General features: G+C 39.3%; 1 protein-coding gene across 5 annotated transcripts in view; it reads right to left on the reverse strand.

The window, feature by feature from the left end:
- The window catches only part of COL14A1 (collagen type XIV alpha 1 chain), a 241,550-nt gene that overhangs the window by 18,296 nt on the left and 203,582 nt on the right, over positions 1-19,672 (reverse strand). For all 5 annotated transcript variants that reach the window (XM_036829890.1, XM_036829894.1, XM_036829891.1 and 2 more), the window contains exons 43-45: positions 10,491-10,526; positions 9,419-9,485; positions 6,039-6,227 (exon numbers count right to left, since the gene is read on the reverse strand). In XM_036829890.1, coding sequence (XP_036685785.1) covers positions 6,039-6,227; positions 9,419-9,485; positions 10,491-10,526 — 292 coding nt within the window. The remainder of the gene's footprint in view (positions 1-6,038; positions 6,228-9,418; positions 9,486-10,490; positions 10,527-19,672) is intronic.

Raw genomic sequence — 19,672 nt, forward strand, 5'->3', positions numbered from 1 at the left:
GCATCTCAAATTGCCAGATCCATGACCAATTCCCCTATAGGTTACTGCCCTACTGGGCCTATGCTAAAATCTAGGATTGTCAAGTGCCAAAATGTATAACCGTAAGAAATGTTTTTATCAGGGACTTCCCTGGTGTCCCAGTGGTTAAGAATCCACCTGCCAATGCAGGGGACACAGGTTTGAGCTCTGGTCCGGGAAGATCCCACAGGCCGTGGAGCAACTAAGCCCATGAGCCACAACTACTGAAGTCTGTGCGCCTAGAGCCCGTGCTCCGCAACAAGAGAAGCCACTGCAATGAGAAGCCCGCGCACTGCAACGAAGAGTAGCCCCTCCTCGCCGCAACTAGAGACAGCCCACGTGCAGCAACGAAGACCCAACGCAGCCAAAAATAATAAATTTTTTAAAAAATGTCTTTATCATGTTCATAGGTACCCAAAACAGGCTTTGACTTCTCAAAGCTGGTCATCTGCCGGGTCACGGATGCCCCAAGGCTATCCAAACACAGCAGAACAGAGTGCATTAAGAAGCTTGCAAATAGTACAACTATACCCACTAAAACACTCCGGTTAGTCTAGCAGTTCGTATGCTATGAACTGTGGATATTAGGAGCCATAATGAAACAGGGTTCACCAAACCCTGCACAGTGCTGGCCTCCTCTGTGAAACCCCCGCCAAGCAATGAATTTAAAGGTGACAACAGGGCAGAGGTGAGCAAGCACAGATATTCTGGAATCATACACATCTGGATTTGAATTCTGGTTCCCTGCTGTTCAGCTGTGTGGCCTTTGTGACAACTGACCATCTGGCTGAGCCTCAGTTTCCTCACCTAAAAATGGGGCTAATACGGATCTCATAAAAGTTTTATGAGCATTAATAATGTACTAAGCAACTGCTGGTTTATTAAGTAATTGCTTAATAAATGATAGCACCATTTCTTATCAAAGGCCACAGTGCTGTCTTCCTCTAAATTCTGACAGCATGTACTTTCTACATAACTTGCTTAGCAGTTGCCATCTCCCTACTTGTACATTCAGTGATATATCATATTCTTTCCTTACCCAAACCGTGTCTTCTATTTTATCCAAATGAGATTGTATATATGGGACCGAGCACAATATTGGCAGATGCATTTGGCGCCTAACATAACAAGCAAAAGCCATAAATCATAGTATTATCTCACACACTGCCCAGCCAAGAGCCTTACATAAACCTTGAATTTCATAAATATTTGTTGATTTATTATAGAAAATAAACCAGCTATGAATTCCAGCTGTTATGGATATACAATCTAAACATGAAAATCTTTAGTTGGATGGTTCCTCTGATCCAATATATTTTGGAGAATCATGGAAACTGAAGGAGTTGCATGAAGACTGAAATCAGGAAAATCTCCCAGTTCTTTTCAGATAAATAAATAAACTGAATTTTGTGGACTCTAGACCAACTAAGCTACTGTTGTCTGGGTTCATAGATGGTTCAAGATATCAGTGTGGATAATGAACATTTAAATAAATGGAATAAGGAAATAAACAGATTAGTCATCTGGGAATGACATGCAGAGATCAGAATTAGAAATTGAGTTGTCAAGAGGATCTAGTTAGAATCACACAAGGCTGATTGGAGAGTGAGTTAAGGTCAGAATAGTTAGGACTCAATTGTCACAGTTCAGGGAACAACAGAGGAACAAGAGAGGAACCTCAGAGCTGATCCCACCCATTTTTCTAAATTTTGGAAGCCAGGCTACAGAGCCATTTACCTGAAGATGGTGCAGAGTTTAATGGGGAAAGGCCGCAAAAATGTAACCTAGTCCATGGAGGAATCGCTTTTCTTTGACATGAGTTAACAGTGTAGTATAAGTGAGGAGAGAAAGCAGGCGCATCACATTTTGCTTCTGTGATGCAAGTGGAACAAACCCATTCAATTCTGGGTGCCAATAATCAGCCAAGTCTCAGCTGGGTTTAAGCTTTGGAGGAACAATGTGAGCTGCAGGATCTCTTTGAATCATTAAGCTTTGAGGATTCTCTTTCTATTACAACCTATGGCAGAAGACAGCTAAGAGACTGTTCCACACAATCTTATGAAAAACACTTTGTTTAAGTTAAAGGAGAGGGCTTCCCTGGTGGCGCAGTGGTTGGGAATCCACCTGCCAATGCAGGGGACACGGGTTCGAGCCCCGGTCCGGGAATATCCCACATGTCGCAGAGCGGCTAGGCCTGTGAGCCACAACTACTGAACCTGCGCGTCTGGAGCCTGTGCTCCGCAACAAGAGAGGCCGCGATAGTGAGAGGCCCGCGCACCGCGATGAAGAGTGGCCCCCGCTTGCCACAACTAGAGAAAGCCCTCGCACAGAAACGAAGACCCAACACAGCCAAAAATAAATAAAATAAATAAATTAAGTTAAAGGAGACAAAGGGTTAATGAGAGGGAGGAAGACAATCAGATGGAGTGAAAATACAGTCTTCTGTTAGGTAATAAGGAAAGTCATGAATGGTCATCTACTTCACCGAGCTAATGTGGAAGGAATATTTGTAATTTCTATTCTCTAAAAATGTATATTCTTTGGATACTTCAATGATAAGAATGGCGTTAATCAAAGATCTTGAACTAGAACAGTGTATTTCAAACTGAGCTCATAAAATCCAAAGGTGCCCCTTAGTCTTTTTTTTTTTTAATTTTATATCGGAATATAGTTGATATACAATGTTGTATTAGTTTCAGGTGCAAAGCAAAGTGACTGTTATACATATACATATATCTCTTCTTTTTCAGATTCTTTTCCCATATAGGTTGTTACAGAGTATTGAACAGAATTCCCCATGCTGCCCCTCAGCCTTTTAACAAAAGAAAACAGGAAGCAATAGTAAGGGAAAGTATTTCTATTTGCCTCAGTTATATAAGTTTGAATGCACACACATGCACATGCATACTGCATCATGATGTAAAATGTATTTCTTCTTGTTCATTATGTTTTAAGAAGTTTGAAAAACTTTTGAAAAATTAGAATAGAGAAATCAGATGGAGTACTTCTGGTGAAAAATTAGCCAAATCAATAGAGTCACGAATTTTTTTTTTTATGAAGACTCAGCAGAAAGTGAGGTTCCCCTCAATGCTATGCCAGAGTCTCAACATCCATATTTCTTTCAGTCTTACTTTTGTAGCTTATTATTTGTCTAAGTACACCGCCTAGTAATAGTACTTATTTTTACTCATTATAATAAAGTGTCCTTTTAAAATTGTATTCTACAGTATAGTGATAATCATATTTTATACAGAAAAAAATCAAACATGATCTCTGGTTTTTATTTCCAGTCCTGACATTGGCTGACTTCTAGCCTCTTTGGGCCTCGATAACTTTATAAGCTTCTTTTTTATATAAAATGAGAGGGTCAGGAGAAAAGACGGCTGAAGTTTCTTCAGTTTTAAAATTCTATTGTTTTGATTTAGTGGAAAGGCAGACATTTTTCTGTATCAATCTTTTCTGGGTTTTTGGACCAGAAGGCTAATATCAAAACATGAACCACTTTGCTGTATACCTGAAACTAACACAGCATGGTAAATCAACTGTACTTCAATAAATTTTTTTTTTTAAATTATTGTTCTCCTTGCAACCATGAATCCCAGTTGCAACAGGATTGAAATACTTTGCTGGGAATGAAAAGTCCCCTGGGCGCTGGCCTATAAACCCCTACCTTAAATCCCAAAGCACACCCTCCCAGTTGGTGATCAACCAAAATCACCTTCCCTCATGCTCAAAGGGCATTTCTCACTTTCTCTTACTGTCATCCTACCTGTGTTTGTGAAATACAGGATTTTGCTTATCTACTATACTCTTTCAGAATATATACATACATGTATGTCAGAAAATTATATCACGGAAATTCATATTTCAAGGGCTGTCTGGACCACTGTTTGAGGACCCTTGGCTGATTTTTCTCTGATCTAAGCATTCAAGTGTTCTTGCAGAGCAGGAAAGACTCAATCTGGCAGGAACAAGGACAGGACTTCCAAAAAGAACAAAGGCAACTTGTGACTTGCCGAGAGTGACTCAGGCGCTGGCTCTGTGCTCCCTGAGTCACAGTTGATCCATCACTGACCCCATTAGAGGGTGTCCTGTTGACAGAGGTGGCCACATTCCTGGCTGCCAGATCGTTGGTACACTGCGAGGAAATTATATCCTTCTCTACATCTGCCGATTTAGTGCCCTGGCGCAGGAAAACCCTTTAGAAAGGAAAATCAGAACTGGGTTGCAATCAAAGCAACAATTATCTGGTGAGGACCTATTATTGCAAAGCAATTCAGACCTGAGCCCTGCTTTCTGCCATCATGCTGTTCATTAACACGTGATGACTGCTAAAATGGGTGGGAGAGACGGTCAGAGCATCAGGTATTCAGGGGGTGGAGACATCTGTTGGTCTAGAACAATCAACAAAAACTTCATGCATGAGACAGGGGTTAAGCTGAGCCTTGAACTGAGAGTAAGATGCACATAAGGCAGGGAAAGGAAAGGACATTTCCACAGGGGGAAGAACAAAGTGTCCAAAAGTGCAAAGGCAGAAATGCACATGGCCTGTTGGCATGGATCAAGAATAAACATGAGGTATTATCTTGGTAATCTGCATTTTACATCTCAGATTTGATCAAAGGAGTATATCCTACCCATTTCATTAAAGCAATATGACTCACAAGAGCAGATAGGTACTAGTTAGCTTTTCTCCCAATCTACATTCCATAAAATTGTGTCCTAGAAAATACTTTTATTGGTTATCTCTTTTCCTATCACTTTCTTTGTGGCTGATATGTAACCCCATTTTCCCACATCTCTTTGATCTGATCTGCTTCTGGAGTGGGAGATCTTGGCCAATTACAAAATTGGGTGAAAAGCAATCGAAAGAGTCCATTATTGTATTGCACAATACTGCTAAGACCTGTAAAGGGTAGAAGAAAAGGCTAAGTAGGATCTCTATTTGAAAGAAACTTTAGTAGGAAAGATGAAACATTGGCCCATGGAACTATTAAATAAAATACTGCCTCATGTTATAGGAAGATGAGCCACAAACAGTATTTAATTTGAAGTTTAGAATTGGCATGGTCTACATAAGCACATGTAAATCATATGTTGATATGACTCATGCCTTACCTCAAGGCTGCTACTGACCGTTGCCTGGTATGGGCACTGTACAAAAAAAGTACCAGACCTAGGAAGTGAGCTCTCTACTTGCCATGACACATGTGGACAAAGAATGCTGCTTGCCATATCAGCAAACAAAAGATACTGTGTCCATCAAGCCAGCAGCCACTACGGCTGCCCCCAGCAGTGCACCCTGAGGAGATTCAGGATGGAAAAGAACAGAATACTGGCTCTAGGTAGTTAAGGTTCGTATCAAAGGAATCATTTCAATAAGCCCAGACTCTTGCATCTTCCCATTCATAGAAAAGTGCTAAATTCATTAATTTGAGATGCCTGTTTTTCTTTAATTAACAGTTCTCTTCTGATGTTCCCACTACCTGGTTTTTGTTGCAAAACTCCTACAAATCCAGGTCCTCTTTCACCTCTTTGGAGCAGTTCCTCAGACCCATCTGAGAGGCTGCGTCCCAGGCTTAAGTCCTCAGTGAATCCGCCAAATAAAACATAATTCTCAACTTTTAGGTTGTGTGTTTGTTTGTTTGTTTTTTTCAGTTGACACATATGTTTGATGCTACATCTGTCCAGAGGGGGGTATCATTTTGTAATTCTACCTGGATGGGCATATTTTTTTAATTCATCCATCTAGAGGGGACCTCTTTCTCTCATTAGCTCAAAAGCCTTTTAGAGGTGAATTGGGGTTTCTGATCCTCCTTTGGCATACAAGCAGACATGGCTCTTAATAAACGTTTTGTAGATTACTCAATCTTCTCAGTATTGGGGATGAATAAATGAGAAGCTGAAGAATAGATGGAATAGAATTAATTTAGGTCCATTATTTGGAACTTTATCATTGCATAAGCACCACTGTTACACTCTGTTTCAGCGCACTCAGTGAGAGGAGTCGTCCAGCTTACCTCGTTCTCCTGGGGTCCCTGGCACACCTGCATTTCCTGGGAAGCCTGGGGCACCTGGGGGTCCTTGTTCACCAGGGGTTCCAGGTGAGCCTGGTCTCCCAGGCTCTCCAGGAGGCCCTTGAATGGTCCGGATGGATGTTGACTGGCTGGGAATCTGGTTGAGGATGGCTGTGTACCTGGCCATATGACCTGAGACACGAAGGACAAAGAAGCATTCGATGAACTGTCACACATAGAAAGGGAGAACTGAAGGTATTATTTGTCAAGGTTCCAAACAATTCTGTTAGACACCCACCAATAGGAAGAAGCACATCTCTCTGAAATAAGTTGATTTCCAACTGAAAAATTTTTGCATTTTACTTTGGATGATATTAACAGCTGGATTGTATTCAAGTCGCATCTCATGTGTTTGGAATTCCACAGCTCACGTCAGCATCTCAGTAAACATCTCTGACCAGAAATCATAAATTTTTTCTTCACCGCCAACATTTATCTGACCCCTAAATCCTCACCCAGCTGCCCCTTTTCCTCAGCGATTTCCACCCGAGTAATATGTCTTTTTTCCAACCCACAAAGCCTGTTCCACCCTCTTGCTCAGAAATCCCCAGACAAGTGCTCTGTTTCAACTCATTTCTTCATTGCCAAGCCTTTTTGCAGAAACCTTTACTTGAGTCCCAGCTGCAGAAACTCTGAGTAGCTTTATTTTTAAAAAAAATCTGGCTCTCTCTCCCACAATCCCTTAACTCAGTTGTGCCTGGAAGAATGTATTTTAATAATTAGAAGTATAGATTGAGAAAGTATTTGATACCATAATGCCCCATTTTTCAGCATCATCAGGAGATAACATTTTCCCAAAGAAGTGAACTTTCCAGGTGACTGTCATTTATTCCTTTTTAAACATTCAACCCTAAATAAAGAATAGTAACCATTTTTAGAGGGATGATTTCTAAGATATAGTCAATGCGTTCTTAAGCACAGGACCATTACTGTAACTAGGGCTGGCTTCCTGATGACTCAGGAGCCATTAGTAGCCATGTTCATGAATGTCTGGGTGGGATCAGACATGTCCACATCTGCTTTTTCAGCTTCCTCCTTTGATAAAAGGGCCATCCTTTATTATCGATACTTCTCTAGCTGTCATCACCTCAGCCTCACACAGCTTCCCACATAACCTTCCCTAGCATAATTCAGATCTGGACTAAAAACCAGGTAACTGAGCATGTGAGGAATTATATGCTAAATGATAATCAAGTTCTGAGGTGAAGCCTAAGGAAGGAAATAAGAAGCCCAGAGAAACGTGAAGTGGTGTGTGGACAGATGGTTGAGGTGCCAGAAATACAGCTTCTGGGTGGGTTGGGTTTTGCTCATAGAGTGGCATACAATCTCTTCTATTTTTTTCCTCTGACCATGACATTGACAGGCAGGGCCTTCCTATTTTACAGACCTGTTTCAGCTCTTGTATAACCCCTGCTGGCTTCTATTTCCTAGAAGTTATTCACAAGAATCTGAGAATTCCTGAGGGGAAAAACTGGATTTTGGACTCTCAATTTTTAGGGCATGTTTCAAATAATCACATATTTATATAAGATTTTTATTCTACAGTGGAATAAGTTAGCAACTATTGTGAAATCTTCCTTATATTATGGTCAGTGAGTCATATTAGGATTTAACCCTTAGGTTTCCTTAAAATCATTACCCACCCATTTACAGTGGATACTTGAAATGAGAAACTTACAAAATAATCCAAGGTACAGGTTAGCTTTGGACATATTCTACTTAATGTTGTTTCCCTTTTATAATTAATTGTATTTTCAGAGATCCTATTTTGGCATTAAACTTAAGTAGTTTCATTTAACTGATAAATTCCCTCTTTCACAACCACTAGTTTGGGCAATATAATACAAAATGAAATAAAGTTAAAATATAGGGAGCATTACTACTACATCTGAAGATAGTAGCTTTGTATTCAGTTTGCCCTAAGATTTACGTCTTAATGAAAACTCTTCCAAGCCCCTGTAGACCTTCACTCCATGCTTTCTGCAGGGTGAGATCTGGGTTTATCTACTGCAGATGGAATTTTGGACCCAGCCAATAGCGCCTTCTTGGACACTTACAATGTGACTCCCAAACTTCCCGGGTTAAAAAAATATAACCTCAAAGCTGTTAAGGCAGCCGCTTAGGTAATGTCGGCCTTGGAGATGGTGGATGCTACAGAACCAGGGGGGCTTGACAGCAGAGCCAGGCCAGAGCTGTCTGGGTTTGAGAGGAATATTTCATCTCCATGTGGCCTCAGATCTTTGTGGAACTAAACAAATGACTGGCAGAGAGAAGGGCCCACTCTAGTAACCCTCTGGTTAGATTACTGAGACAAAATATAAAGTCAGTGGGCAGGGGAGAAATGCACAGATGCGTGGGTATGTAAGTGAATGAGCATGAATCAGTAACTGAAATACCGGCCTGTGGGAAAGTTCAAGTTTAAAATGAAGAAATGGTGGGCTTCCCTGGTGCGCAGTGGTTGAGAGTCTGCCTGCCAATGCAGGGGACACGGGTTCGAGCCCTGGTCTGGGAAGATCCCACATGCCGCGGAGCAACTAGGCCCGTGAGCCACAATTACTGAGCCTGCGCGTCTGGAGCCTGTGCTCCACAACAAGAGAGGCCGCGACAGTGAGAGGCCCCCGCACGGGAATGAAGAGTGGCCCCGCTCGCCGCAACTAGAGAAAGCCCTCGCACAGAAACGAAGATCCAACACAGCTAAAAATAAATAAATAAATAAATGAATTTATTTTAAAAAAAAAAAAAAATGAAGAAATGGGACAGGTGTGATGTAAAGTGTGTTCCAGTGTAATTTTTGGCACGGAGCTCAAGTATCATGTCAAATGTTCACATGAAGCCTGTCCCCATGTGTGCATGTATGTTTGTGTGCCTGCATTATTTTTGGTATAAATGTTAAAGAATAAAGGGAAGGGCCTTGGACTAACCAAAAGAAATGGGTAAGAAAGAGATATGGATTTAAATCTAGTGGCTTGAAGGTAGCTTCTGATGCCTTAGTTTGGCAGTTTTCAAGTGCTGAGGACCTGAGAAAAAAATCTATCCATTTGGAGAGATGAAGAAGAAATAAAAGATTTGATATGGGTAGTCAAGTTAAACCTATATGGGCAAACAGAGAGTTTTTGGACAAACAACAGAGAGGAATTTGGCCTCTGCACCATCAATGCAGAACTCTAGGGTAATATGTAATGATCACTTAGATGGGTTAGTGATGGCCATCTGTAAAGCTTATGTTTCTGCAACAAGACAAAGCTTAGTCTTTACGCTTGTGCGAAAGGCAAATTCCCATTTGGACGAGTAATAGAAAACATCTGTGACTATAATGCACTTACTTTGGATCAGCTGTTCGCACACCTGATGTGCCACTGCTCTCACCATGGCTTGAGACTGTAGGTCACCCTGGATGAGAAAAAAGCAGACTGCTGACTCTCAGCCTCAAACCCAGCCAATGGCAGGACTTCCAGGATGGAAATGGGACTTGACCCATTGTTCCCAACCTGGGCTCTTTGGCTCCTAGCAACAGGTAGGATTGACCACCATGGTGCACACGGAGGAGGTATAAGCAATCGGACACTCATGGTACAAGGTTCCTGAGAGCCTTTATTAAATTAAAAAGTTCAAGTGTTTCTGGCCCCAGATACCAAAAAATTTAATAGTTTTGTAATAAACCCATACATATTTAATGCCTTATTTATCGCTCTTTAGAGCTTCTAAAATACAGCAATTTCTCAACCACTGGCTTACTTAATACTAATAGCAACTCAGAGGAAAGATGTTAAATCCATCTTACAGATGAACAGAGTTAAACATACTGACCAAATTTTCACAGAGGTAACTGGATGAGTCCAAGGTCACTGCTGTTTCTACTAGAGCCGACAGCACAATTATATAAGCAGTGGCACAATTTCTCAAAGGAGATAGAAGGCCCCTAAAATAAACTGATTTAAGTTTCACAGCCAGTTCTTTGATTCCATGCTGCCTTTGTCTTCCTTGGTTCCCATATTGGAAATACACAAGCCTCAATCTACCGCTTGGCATTTTGAATAGAGCTTTTACTTTTCTGAAGCCTTTTCACACCCATTATATAATGTCTTCATTAAATCCACTTTGTGAGTTAGATGAGTTTGATTCTCTCCATTTTAGCCTTAAAGAAATGGCCCAAGGTCATCTAGCTGGATAGTAGCAGATCTGCAACTAGAAGCCAGCACTCCTGACTTCTAGCCCACAGGGTGCTTTCCACTTGAAAATGTGCTCACAGTCAAGCGAGTTGAGGAGAGGGGGAAGAGGAGGAGTGGTATTAGAGCAATGAGTAATCATGATAGTAAATGGTTATCCTTTATCAGGCTTATGCAACAAAAGGTGTACAGTCAGCTGCGGCTGGTCAACAGTCCAGAGGATACTTACTCGTTCTCCTCTTTCTCCCTTTACTCCAGGGACACCCTGTAAAATTTTAAATTGTCAAGTTACTTGTGACACTGCACTCAGCCAAGCATGATAGTGTATCTTTTCTTATTGTGTCAACATTTTTTATTAGCTCTCATAATTCTACAGCAAAAATAGATACACAGCAACAGGGTTAAACAAACAGCAACTGGTAATCTCATCAAGCAGAGATAGCTCTTTTAAACATTTTACTCCTCCAGCCTTTGAATGCACAGACACAATATGTTTGAATACAAAATTGGGATCATGCAGCAATACTGCTTTGTAACATAGTGTCACTGAGTAAGTCATTCACATCTTTTCGCACAAAACACCACCCTCTGAATTGTACTTTACTGATGCTGCATAATTGGTTTCACAAATCTCTGCTGAAAAGATAAACTGTTTTAATTTTTGAAAGAATATCTCTCACAGAAAGGAAAACATCTTCCAACTTAAGAGTTCAAGTAAAAGATGAAATCAGTGAAATCCCACATCCTCACCCTGCTTTCCATCCAGAATAACAGCAAACAATTCTTTCTCCCTGAGTCTCCCTGATAATACGAGCTTGTATTAACACGAATTCTCAGCTGAATCATTATTTTGTTTTGTGGCTTAGCTACTCTTTGATCCATAGGAAACTTTATCATATCTGTAAAAACTTTTACTGATACAACAATGGCGTTTTTAGTGTTTCTGCAATGAAATTACATGTATAATGCAAAACATGTGTCTTCAGAAGAATTTCATCTTTTTGTTTCAACTCCAAGGCAGGGTAATAGATTTACTGAACATCATTTTATAGTCTCTATCAAAAGGATAGTGAGTGCCATTTATAGATGGAATTTGCCACATTGTCAGACTGTTCCCAGTTGTTACTATAATCTCAACAGGTCCCAAATCAAACTCATATCGTCTCCAAAATCTCTATTCAGTTAGTCATCCAAATTCAAAATTCTGGGTTCACCCCACGGTGTGCAGGTAAACTGGCTTTCTGGAAAAAGGAAATGCCCTCACCTGTACTGTTTGCTGTTTTCAGAGGTGTACTTGTATTATGGCTGATTTCAAGTGACAAATGTGCTGTCACTGAAGATGGAATTTCAAAGGGAAGAGAAGCGCAAAATCTACTGTCCCAAGCATGTACAAGCCAGCCCAAGCCCACCACTGGTTATATCTTTTATCCTTCCTTCCCTTGCCTCATTTTTTTTTGAATTTTATTTTATTTATTTTTTATGCAGCAGGTTCTTATTACTTATCCATTTTATACATATTAGTGTATATATGTCAATCCCAGTCTCCCAATTCATCACATCACCACCGCCCCTGCCACTTTCGCCCCTTGGTGTCCATACGTTTGTTCTCTACATCTGTGTCTCAATTTCTGCCCTGCAAACTGGTTCATCTGTATCATTTTTCTAGGTTCCACATATATGCACTAATATACGATATTTGTTTTTCTCTTTCTGACTTACTTCACTCTGTATGACAGTCTCTAGATCCATCCACGTCTCTACAAATGACCCAATTTTGTTCCTTTTTATGGTTGAGTAACATTCCATTGTATATATGTACCACATCTTCTTTAGCCATTCATCTGTCGATGGGCATTTAGGTTGCTTCCATGACCTGGCTATTGTAAATAGTGCTGCAATGAACATTGGGGTGCATGTGTCTTTTTGAATTATGGTTTTCTCTGGGTATATGCCCAGTAGTGGGATTGCTGTGTCGTATGGTAGTTCTATTTTTAGTTTTTTAAGGAACCTCCATGCTCCTCTCCATAGTGGTTGTATCAATTTACATTCCCACCAACAGTGCAAGAGGGTTCCCTTTTCTCCACATCCTCTCCAGCATTTGTTGTTTGTAGATATTCTGATGCCCATTCTAACTGGTGTGAGGTGATACCTCATTGTAGTTTTGATTTGCATTTCTCTAATAATTAGTGATGTTGAGCAGCTTTTCATGTGCTTCTTGGCCATCTGTATGTCCTCTTTTGAGAAATGTCTATTTAGGTCTTCTGCCCATTTTTGGATTGGATTGTTTGTTTTGTTAATATTGAGCTGCATGAGCTGTTTATATATTTTGGAGGTTAATCCTTTGTCCGTTGATTCGTCTGCAAATATTTTCTCCCATTCTGAGAGTTGTCTTTTCGTCTTGTTTGTAGTTTCCTTTGCTTTGCAAAAGCTTTTAAGTTTCCTTAGGTCCCATTTGTTTATTTTTGTTTTTATTTCCATTACTCTAGGAGGTGGATGAAAAAGATCTTGCTGTGATTTATGTCAAAGAGTGTTCTTCTTATGTTTTCCTCAAAGAGTTTTATAGTGTCTGGTTTTACATTTAGGTCTCTATCCCATTTTGAGTTTACTTTGGGTATGGTATTAGGGAGTGTTCTAATTTCATTCTTTTACATGTAACTATCCAGTTTTCCCAGCACCACTTATTGAAGAGACTGTCTTTATTCCATTGTATATCCTTGCCTCCTTTGTCATAGATTAGTTGACCATAGGTGTGTGGGATCACCTCTGGGCTTTCTATCTTGTGCCATTGATCTATATTTCTGTTTTTGTGCCAGTACCATATTGTCTTGATTACTGTAGCTTTATAGTATAGTCTGAAGTCAGGGAGTCTGATTCCTCCAGCTCTGTTTTTTTCCCTCAAGACTGCTTTGGCTATTTGGGGTCTTTTGTGTCTTCATACAAATTTTAAGGGTTTTTGTTCTAGCTCTGTAAAAAATGCCATTGGTAATTTGATAGGGGTTGCATTGAATCTGTAGATTGCTTTGGGTAGTATAGTCATTTTCACAATATTGATTCTTCCAATCCAAGAACATGGTATATCTCTCCATCTGTTTGTGTCATCTTTTATTTCTTTCATCAGTGTCTTATAGTTTTCTGCATACAGGTCTTTTGTCTCCCTAGGTAGGTTTATTCCTAGTTATTTTATTCTTTTTGTTGCACTGGTAAATGGGAGTGTTTTCCTAATTTCCCTTTCAGATTTTTCATCATTAGTGTATAGGAATGCAAGAGATTTCTGTGCATGAATTTTGTATCCTGCTACTTTACCAAATTCATTGATTAGCTCTAGTAGTTTTCTGGTGGCATCTTTAGGATTCTCTATGTATAGTATCATGTCATCTGCAAACAGTGACAGCTTTACTTCTTCTTTTCTGATTTGGATTCCTTTTATTTCTTTTTCTTCTCTGATTGCTGTGGCTAAAACTTCCAAAACTATGTTGAATAATAGTGGTGAGAGTGGGCAACCTTGTCGTGTTCCTGATCTTAGTGGAAATGGTTTCAGTTTTTCACCATTGAGGATGATGTTGGCTGCAGGTTTGTCATATATGGCCTTTATTTTGTTGAGGAAAGTTCCCTCTATGCCTACTTTCTGCAGGGTTTTTATCATAAATGGGTGTTGAATTTTGTCGAAAGCTTTCTCTGCATCTACTGAGATGATCATATGGTTTTTCTCCTTCAATTTGTTAATATGCTGTATCACGTTGATTGATTTGCATATATTGAAGAATCCTTGCATTCCTGGGAAAAACCCCACTTGATCATAGTGTATGATCCTTTTAACGTGCTGTTGGATTCTGTTTGCTAGTATTTTGTTGAGGATTTTTGCATCTATGTTCCTCAGTGATATTGGCCTGTAGTTTTCTTTCCTTGTGACAACTTTGTCTGGTTTTGGTATCAGAGTGATGGTGGCCTTGTAGAATGAGTTTGGGAGTGTTCCTCCCTCTGCTATATTTTGGAAGAGTTTGAGAAGGACAGGTGTTAGCTCTTCTCTAAATGTTTGATAGAATTCGCCTGTGAAGCCATCTGGTCCTGGGCTTTTGTTTGTTGGAAGAATTTTAATCACAGTTTCAATTTCAGTGCTTGTGATTGGTCTGTTCATATTTCCTATTTCTTCCTTGTTCAGTCTCGGAAGGTTGTGCTTTTCTAAGAATTTGTCCATTTCTTCCAGGTTGTTCATTTTATTCATATAGTTGCCTGTAGTAATCTCTCATGATCCTTTGTATTTTGGCAGTGTTGGTTGTTACTTCTCCTTTTTCATTTCTAATTCTATTGATTTGAGTCTTCTCCCTTTTTTTCTTGATGAGTCTGGCTAATGTTTTATCAGTTTTGTTATCTTCTCAAAGAACCAGCTTTTAGTTTTATTGATCTTTGCTATCGTTTCCTTCATTTCTTTTTCATTTATTTCTGATCTGATCTTTATGATTTCTTTCCTCCTGCTAACTTTAGGGTTTTTTTGTTCTTCTTTCTCTAATTGCTTTAGGTGTAAGGTTAGGTTGTTTATTTGAGATGTTTCTTGTTTCTTGAGGTAGGCTTCTATAGCTATAAACTTCCCTCTTAGAACTGCTTTTGCTGCAGCTCATAGGTTTTGGGTCATTGTGTTTTCATTGTGATTTGTTTCTAGGTATTTTTTGATTTCTTCTTTGATTTCTTCAGTGATCTCTTGGTTATTAAGTAGTGTGTTGTTTACCCTCCATGTGTTTGTATTTCTTACAGATTTTTTCCTGTAATTGATATCTAGTCTCATAGTGTTGTGGTCGGAAAAGATACTTGATACGATTTCAATTTTCTGAAATTTACCAAGGCTTGATTTGTGACCCAAGATATGATCTATCTTGGAGAATGTTCCATGAGAACTTGAGAAGAATGTGTATTCTGTTGTTTTTGGATGGAATGTCCTATAAATAGCAATTAAGTCCATCTTGTTTAATGTATCATTTAAAGCTTGTGTTTCCTTATTTATTTTCATTTTGGATGATCTGTCCATTGGTGAAAGTGGGGTGTTAAGGTCCCCTACTATGATTGTGTTACTGTCGATTTCCCCCTTTATGACTGTTAGTATTTGCCTTATGTACTGAGGTGCTCCTCTGTCGGGTACATAAATATTTACAATTGTTATATCTTCTTCTTTGATTGATCCCTTGATCATTTTGTAGTGTCCTTCTTTGTCTCTTCTAATAGTCTTTATTTTAAAGTCTATTTTGTCTTATAGGAGAATTGCTACTCCAGTCTGTGTCTTTTGGTTGGAGCATTTAATCCATTCAGGTTTAAGGTAATTATCGATATGTATGTTCCTATTACCATTTTCTTAATTGTTATGGGTTTGTTTTTGTAGGTCCTTTTCTTCTCTTGTGTTTTCCACCTAGAGAAGTTCCTTTAGCATTTTTTGTAGTGCTGGTTTGGTGGTGCTGAATTCTCTTAGCTTTTGCTTGTCTGTAAAGCTTTTGATCCCTCCATCGAATCTGAATGAGATCCTTGCCGGGTAGAGTAATCTTGGTTGTAGGTTTTTCCCTTTCATCACTTTAAATATGTCATGCCACTCTCTTCTGGCTTGTAGAGTTTCTGCTGAGAAATCAGCTGTTAACCTTATGGGAGTTCCCTTGTATGTTATTTGTCATTTTCCCCTTTCTGCTTTCAATAATTTTTCTTTGCCTTTAATTTTTGCCAATTTGATTACTATGTGTCTCGGCATGTTTCTCCTTAGGTTTATCCTGCCAGGGACTCTCTGCACTTCCTGGACTTGGGTGGCTATTTCCTTTCCCATGTTAGGGAAGTTTTCAACTATAATCGCTTCAAATATTTTCTCGGGTCCTTTCTCTCTCTCTCTTCTCCTTCTGGGACCCCTGTAATATAAATGTTGGTGCGTTTAATGTTGTCCCAGTGGTCTCTTAGGCTGTCTTCATTTCTTTTCATTCTTTTTTCTTTATTCTGTTCTGCAGCAGTGAATTCCACCATTCTGTCTTCCAGGTCACTTATCCATTCTTCTGCCTCAGTTATTCTGCTATTGATTCTTTCTAGTGTATTTTTCATTTCAGTTATTGTATTGTTCATCTCTGTTTGTTTGTTCTTTAATTCTTCTAGGTCTTTGTTAAACATTTCTTGCATCTTCTCTATCTTTGCCTCCATTCTTTTTCCGAGGTCCTGGATCATCTTCACTATCATTATTCTGAATTCTTTTTCTGGAAGGTTGCCTATCTCCACTTCATTTAGTTGTTTTTCTGGGGTTTTATCTTGTTCCTTCATCTGGTACATAGTCCTCTGCCTTTTCATCTTGTCTATCTTTCTGTGAATGTCCCTTCCCTTGCCTCTTGCATGTCTATTACACACACATACACACACGTACATGCACACTTTTTGCATTGCAATTCCTCTTATATCCATCCCTTTTACTCCACCACCCAGGTGCTACCCTAACCATCTCACACCAGGGCATTTGCAACTTTCTTCTAGCTGGCTTCTCAAACTAAAAACCCTCCCTTCCAGTTCATCCTCTACACAACCACTAGGCTCATCCTCCTCAGATACTACCAGCATACAACTTAGAAAGCGCAGTGACTGTTGATTGATGGCAGCTCTTCCTCTATTCAAAAATCACTCAGTGATTCTTACACATCCATGTGACAAAGTCAAAGTCCTCGAATTCAAAGTCTCGTTATTTATCCCCATCTTCCCCACCTCCTGCTCATCAAAATTACAACTTCTCATTCTCACAGACCTGGTCTAGTCAGTGTATAAAAACATTTGAAATGTGAGAAAGGTATTAAGCATATACCTTATAAATTAGGTATCAACAATAGGAATATTCTAATGCAATACTTAGTTCAAGTATCACCTATTTGACACTAAATTTTTATTGTAGTATAGTGACAAGTCATTGCATGGATTTCTCTTCTCTCTGTGTGGATGGTAAGACCTCTAATACTGGGGACCATAACTTATATTACTTCATGTTTCCAAAACCACCTAGCCCATTTTTTGCATAAAAGAGTCACTCGAACATTCAACTAAGTCCAATATTTAAATATTTATTATAAATCTAGGACTGCTGCCTACTTCCTTTGCAAGCATTCAACGCAAAGCAAAAACAAAAATCAGCAAACAAAAATAAGTAACTATTTCACATTTTTAATATATTAAGAAACTGTTTGTAAATACTAGTAGTTTAAAACTCAAGCTGATTTTACCATGTTCCAAGCACTGTCCTCGGTGTATTAACTCATTTAACTCTTATAACAGCCCTATAAAATGAAGTCATTTAATCCTTGTAAGATTCCTATGAGATAAACTTATTTATTCTTTATAACAACCCTATGAGATATTACTTCCATTTTACATATAAGGGAAGTGATGTACTAAGAAGACAAATAACTTGCCCAAGGTCACACAATAAGAAAATGGAAAAGATGGGACCTGAACCCAATCAGCTAAGCTCCAGAATCTGCACTCTCCCCAGTACACACTACTGCTGCCATGAAAGAGAACACTGCTCAACAAATTTGCTAGCCAGCATCTTTTATTTCAGTGAAGATAATATTTTTCCTAATTAAATAATAATTTAAAAAGCAAACATATATCTCCCAAACCTCACTGTAGTCATTCAGAATTAGATTTTTGTTTTGTTTGTTTTTTGTTTTTTTCAAGTGACTTATCATTTTACTTGAGTCATTTCTTATAATCTATTTTATCTTGAGTATTTTTGTTTCTGAACCAATGTATTCTTTGATATTTCCATTGCTAGCTATCATTTATTAAGTTGTCTTGTCTGAAATGCTTGAAACTTAGAAAAAGAAACTACAGGGATTTCCCTGGTGGTCCAGTGGTTAAGACTCCATGCTTCCATGGTAGGGGATGCAGGTTTGATCCCTGGTTGGGGAACTATGATCCTGCATGCCACGCTACGCAGCCAAAAAAACAAAAGAAGAAGAAGAAAAAAGAAAAAGAAACTACAATGCAAACCTGAGTGATAAGGTAAATGGACAGCATCAGCTGTGGGCACCTTCTGGTATATAGGGATGGGTGTATTTAATTGGGCCTGAAATTCCTCAAACTCAGCCTCACAATGCTTGTTACTGAGTAGCTGCAGGACGTAGCTAGGTGGTCTCCAAGAAAGATCCATTTAGTGAATATATCTGAATGGCAAGAAATTATTTTTTATTCCAACTTCTCTGACATTTTTTCTTTGATTTTTGCAAAGTAAAACAAAAACAAACTAAAAATTCCTGAGTGAGTTACGGTTCATAACTCCACCAAAGTATGCTTTGAGGGAAAACACACATTCCCTGTACATGTAGGCAAGAAAAAGTGGCACATTTTCCTTTAATTTCAGGAACCCTTGAAATGTAAAGAAAAGAAAATACAGTAGCTACATTCATAGATTCACAGAATTTTAGTGCTGAAGGCAAGAAGAATGATCTCATGGTCCAAGCTCCAAATATTAGATGTCTGCTAACCAAAATCAAAACATCCCTCATTCAGCTCTAAATGTCTCCCACGTCTGACCCCCAATCTATAAGAATAATCTTCTCATACTCACCTGAACATCAGCCTAACTGAAAGGCAATCATACCTTCATTCTTTCTTTTAACAAACACTTATTAAGTACCCTCTATGATACCGAGCTGGGGTCTAGGAATAAGAATATGAGTATGATCAAATTTCTGCCCTCAAGGAACTCTCCTTTTGTGGAGAGATGGACATCGATAGCTGACATGAAGTCTGTCAGCCTGAGGACATGCGGGTGGCCTCACACAGGAAGTGCACAGTTTAAGAGAGAGAATAGCCAGGAGCTCACCACGTGGAGAAAGGAGGAGAAAGCAACCCAAACAAATGGAAGAGCATCCCCAAAAGGCAAAAAAAAAAAAAAAAAGAAGTGTGAAACAGGATGGCATATATTGGGGGAGCTTTAAGTAATTTGGGGTGACAACTCCAAGGGATGTTGTCATCCCTCCAAGAGAAAGGATGATGCCAGACCAAGTCAGAGGGTAAAGTAAGGGCCCATCGTCCAGGGCTACGTATACGTGGCTGAATATTTGGGCCCTATCCCCTGGTGACAGGGATCCAGTGAGGAGATTCAAGCCAGGAAATGACACAACAGAAAGATCTGTACTAGAAAGATCTTTTGGCAACTGGAGAATGAACAGACCAGAGCTAGAGCAGAGGCAAGGGGCTTCTGCTTAATTCAGTTTAATTTCAAACCCTCTTCATTCCACGAGAAGCAATTAGAGCTTCTCATGACAGTCTTGGTGAGAAATGAAGAGGGTTTGAAATTCAACTGTGGCAGTGGTGATGAAGCAAGAAAGAGAGGTGAAAAATATTAAAAGGTACAACAGACAGGGTTGCCCTGTGTTTGCTTTATGTTTTATTACAATCCCCATCTAA

Source organism: Balaenoptera musculus, chromosome 17 (assembly GCF_009873245.2).
Source record: "Balaenoptera musculus isolate JJ_BM4_2016_0621 chromosome 17, mBalMus1.pri.v3, whole genome shotgun sequence".
Lineage (NCBI taxonomy): Eukaryota > Metazoa > Chordata > Mammalia > Artiodactyla > Balaenopteridae > Balaenoptera > Balaenoptera musculus.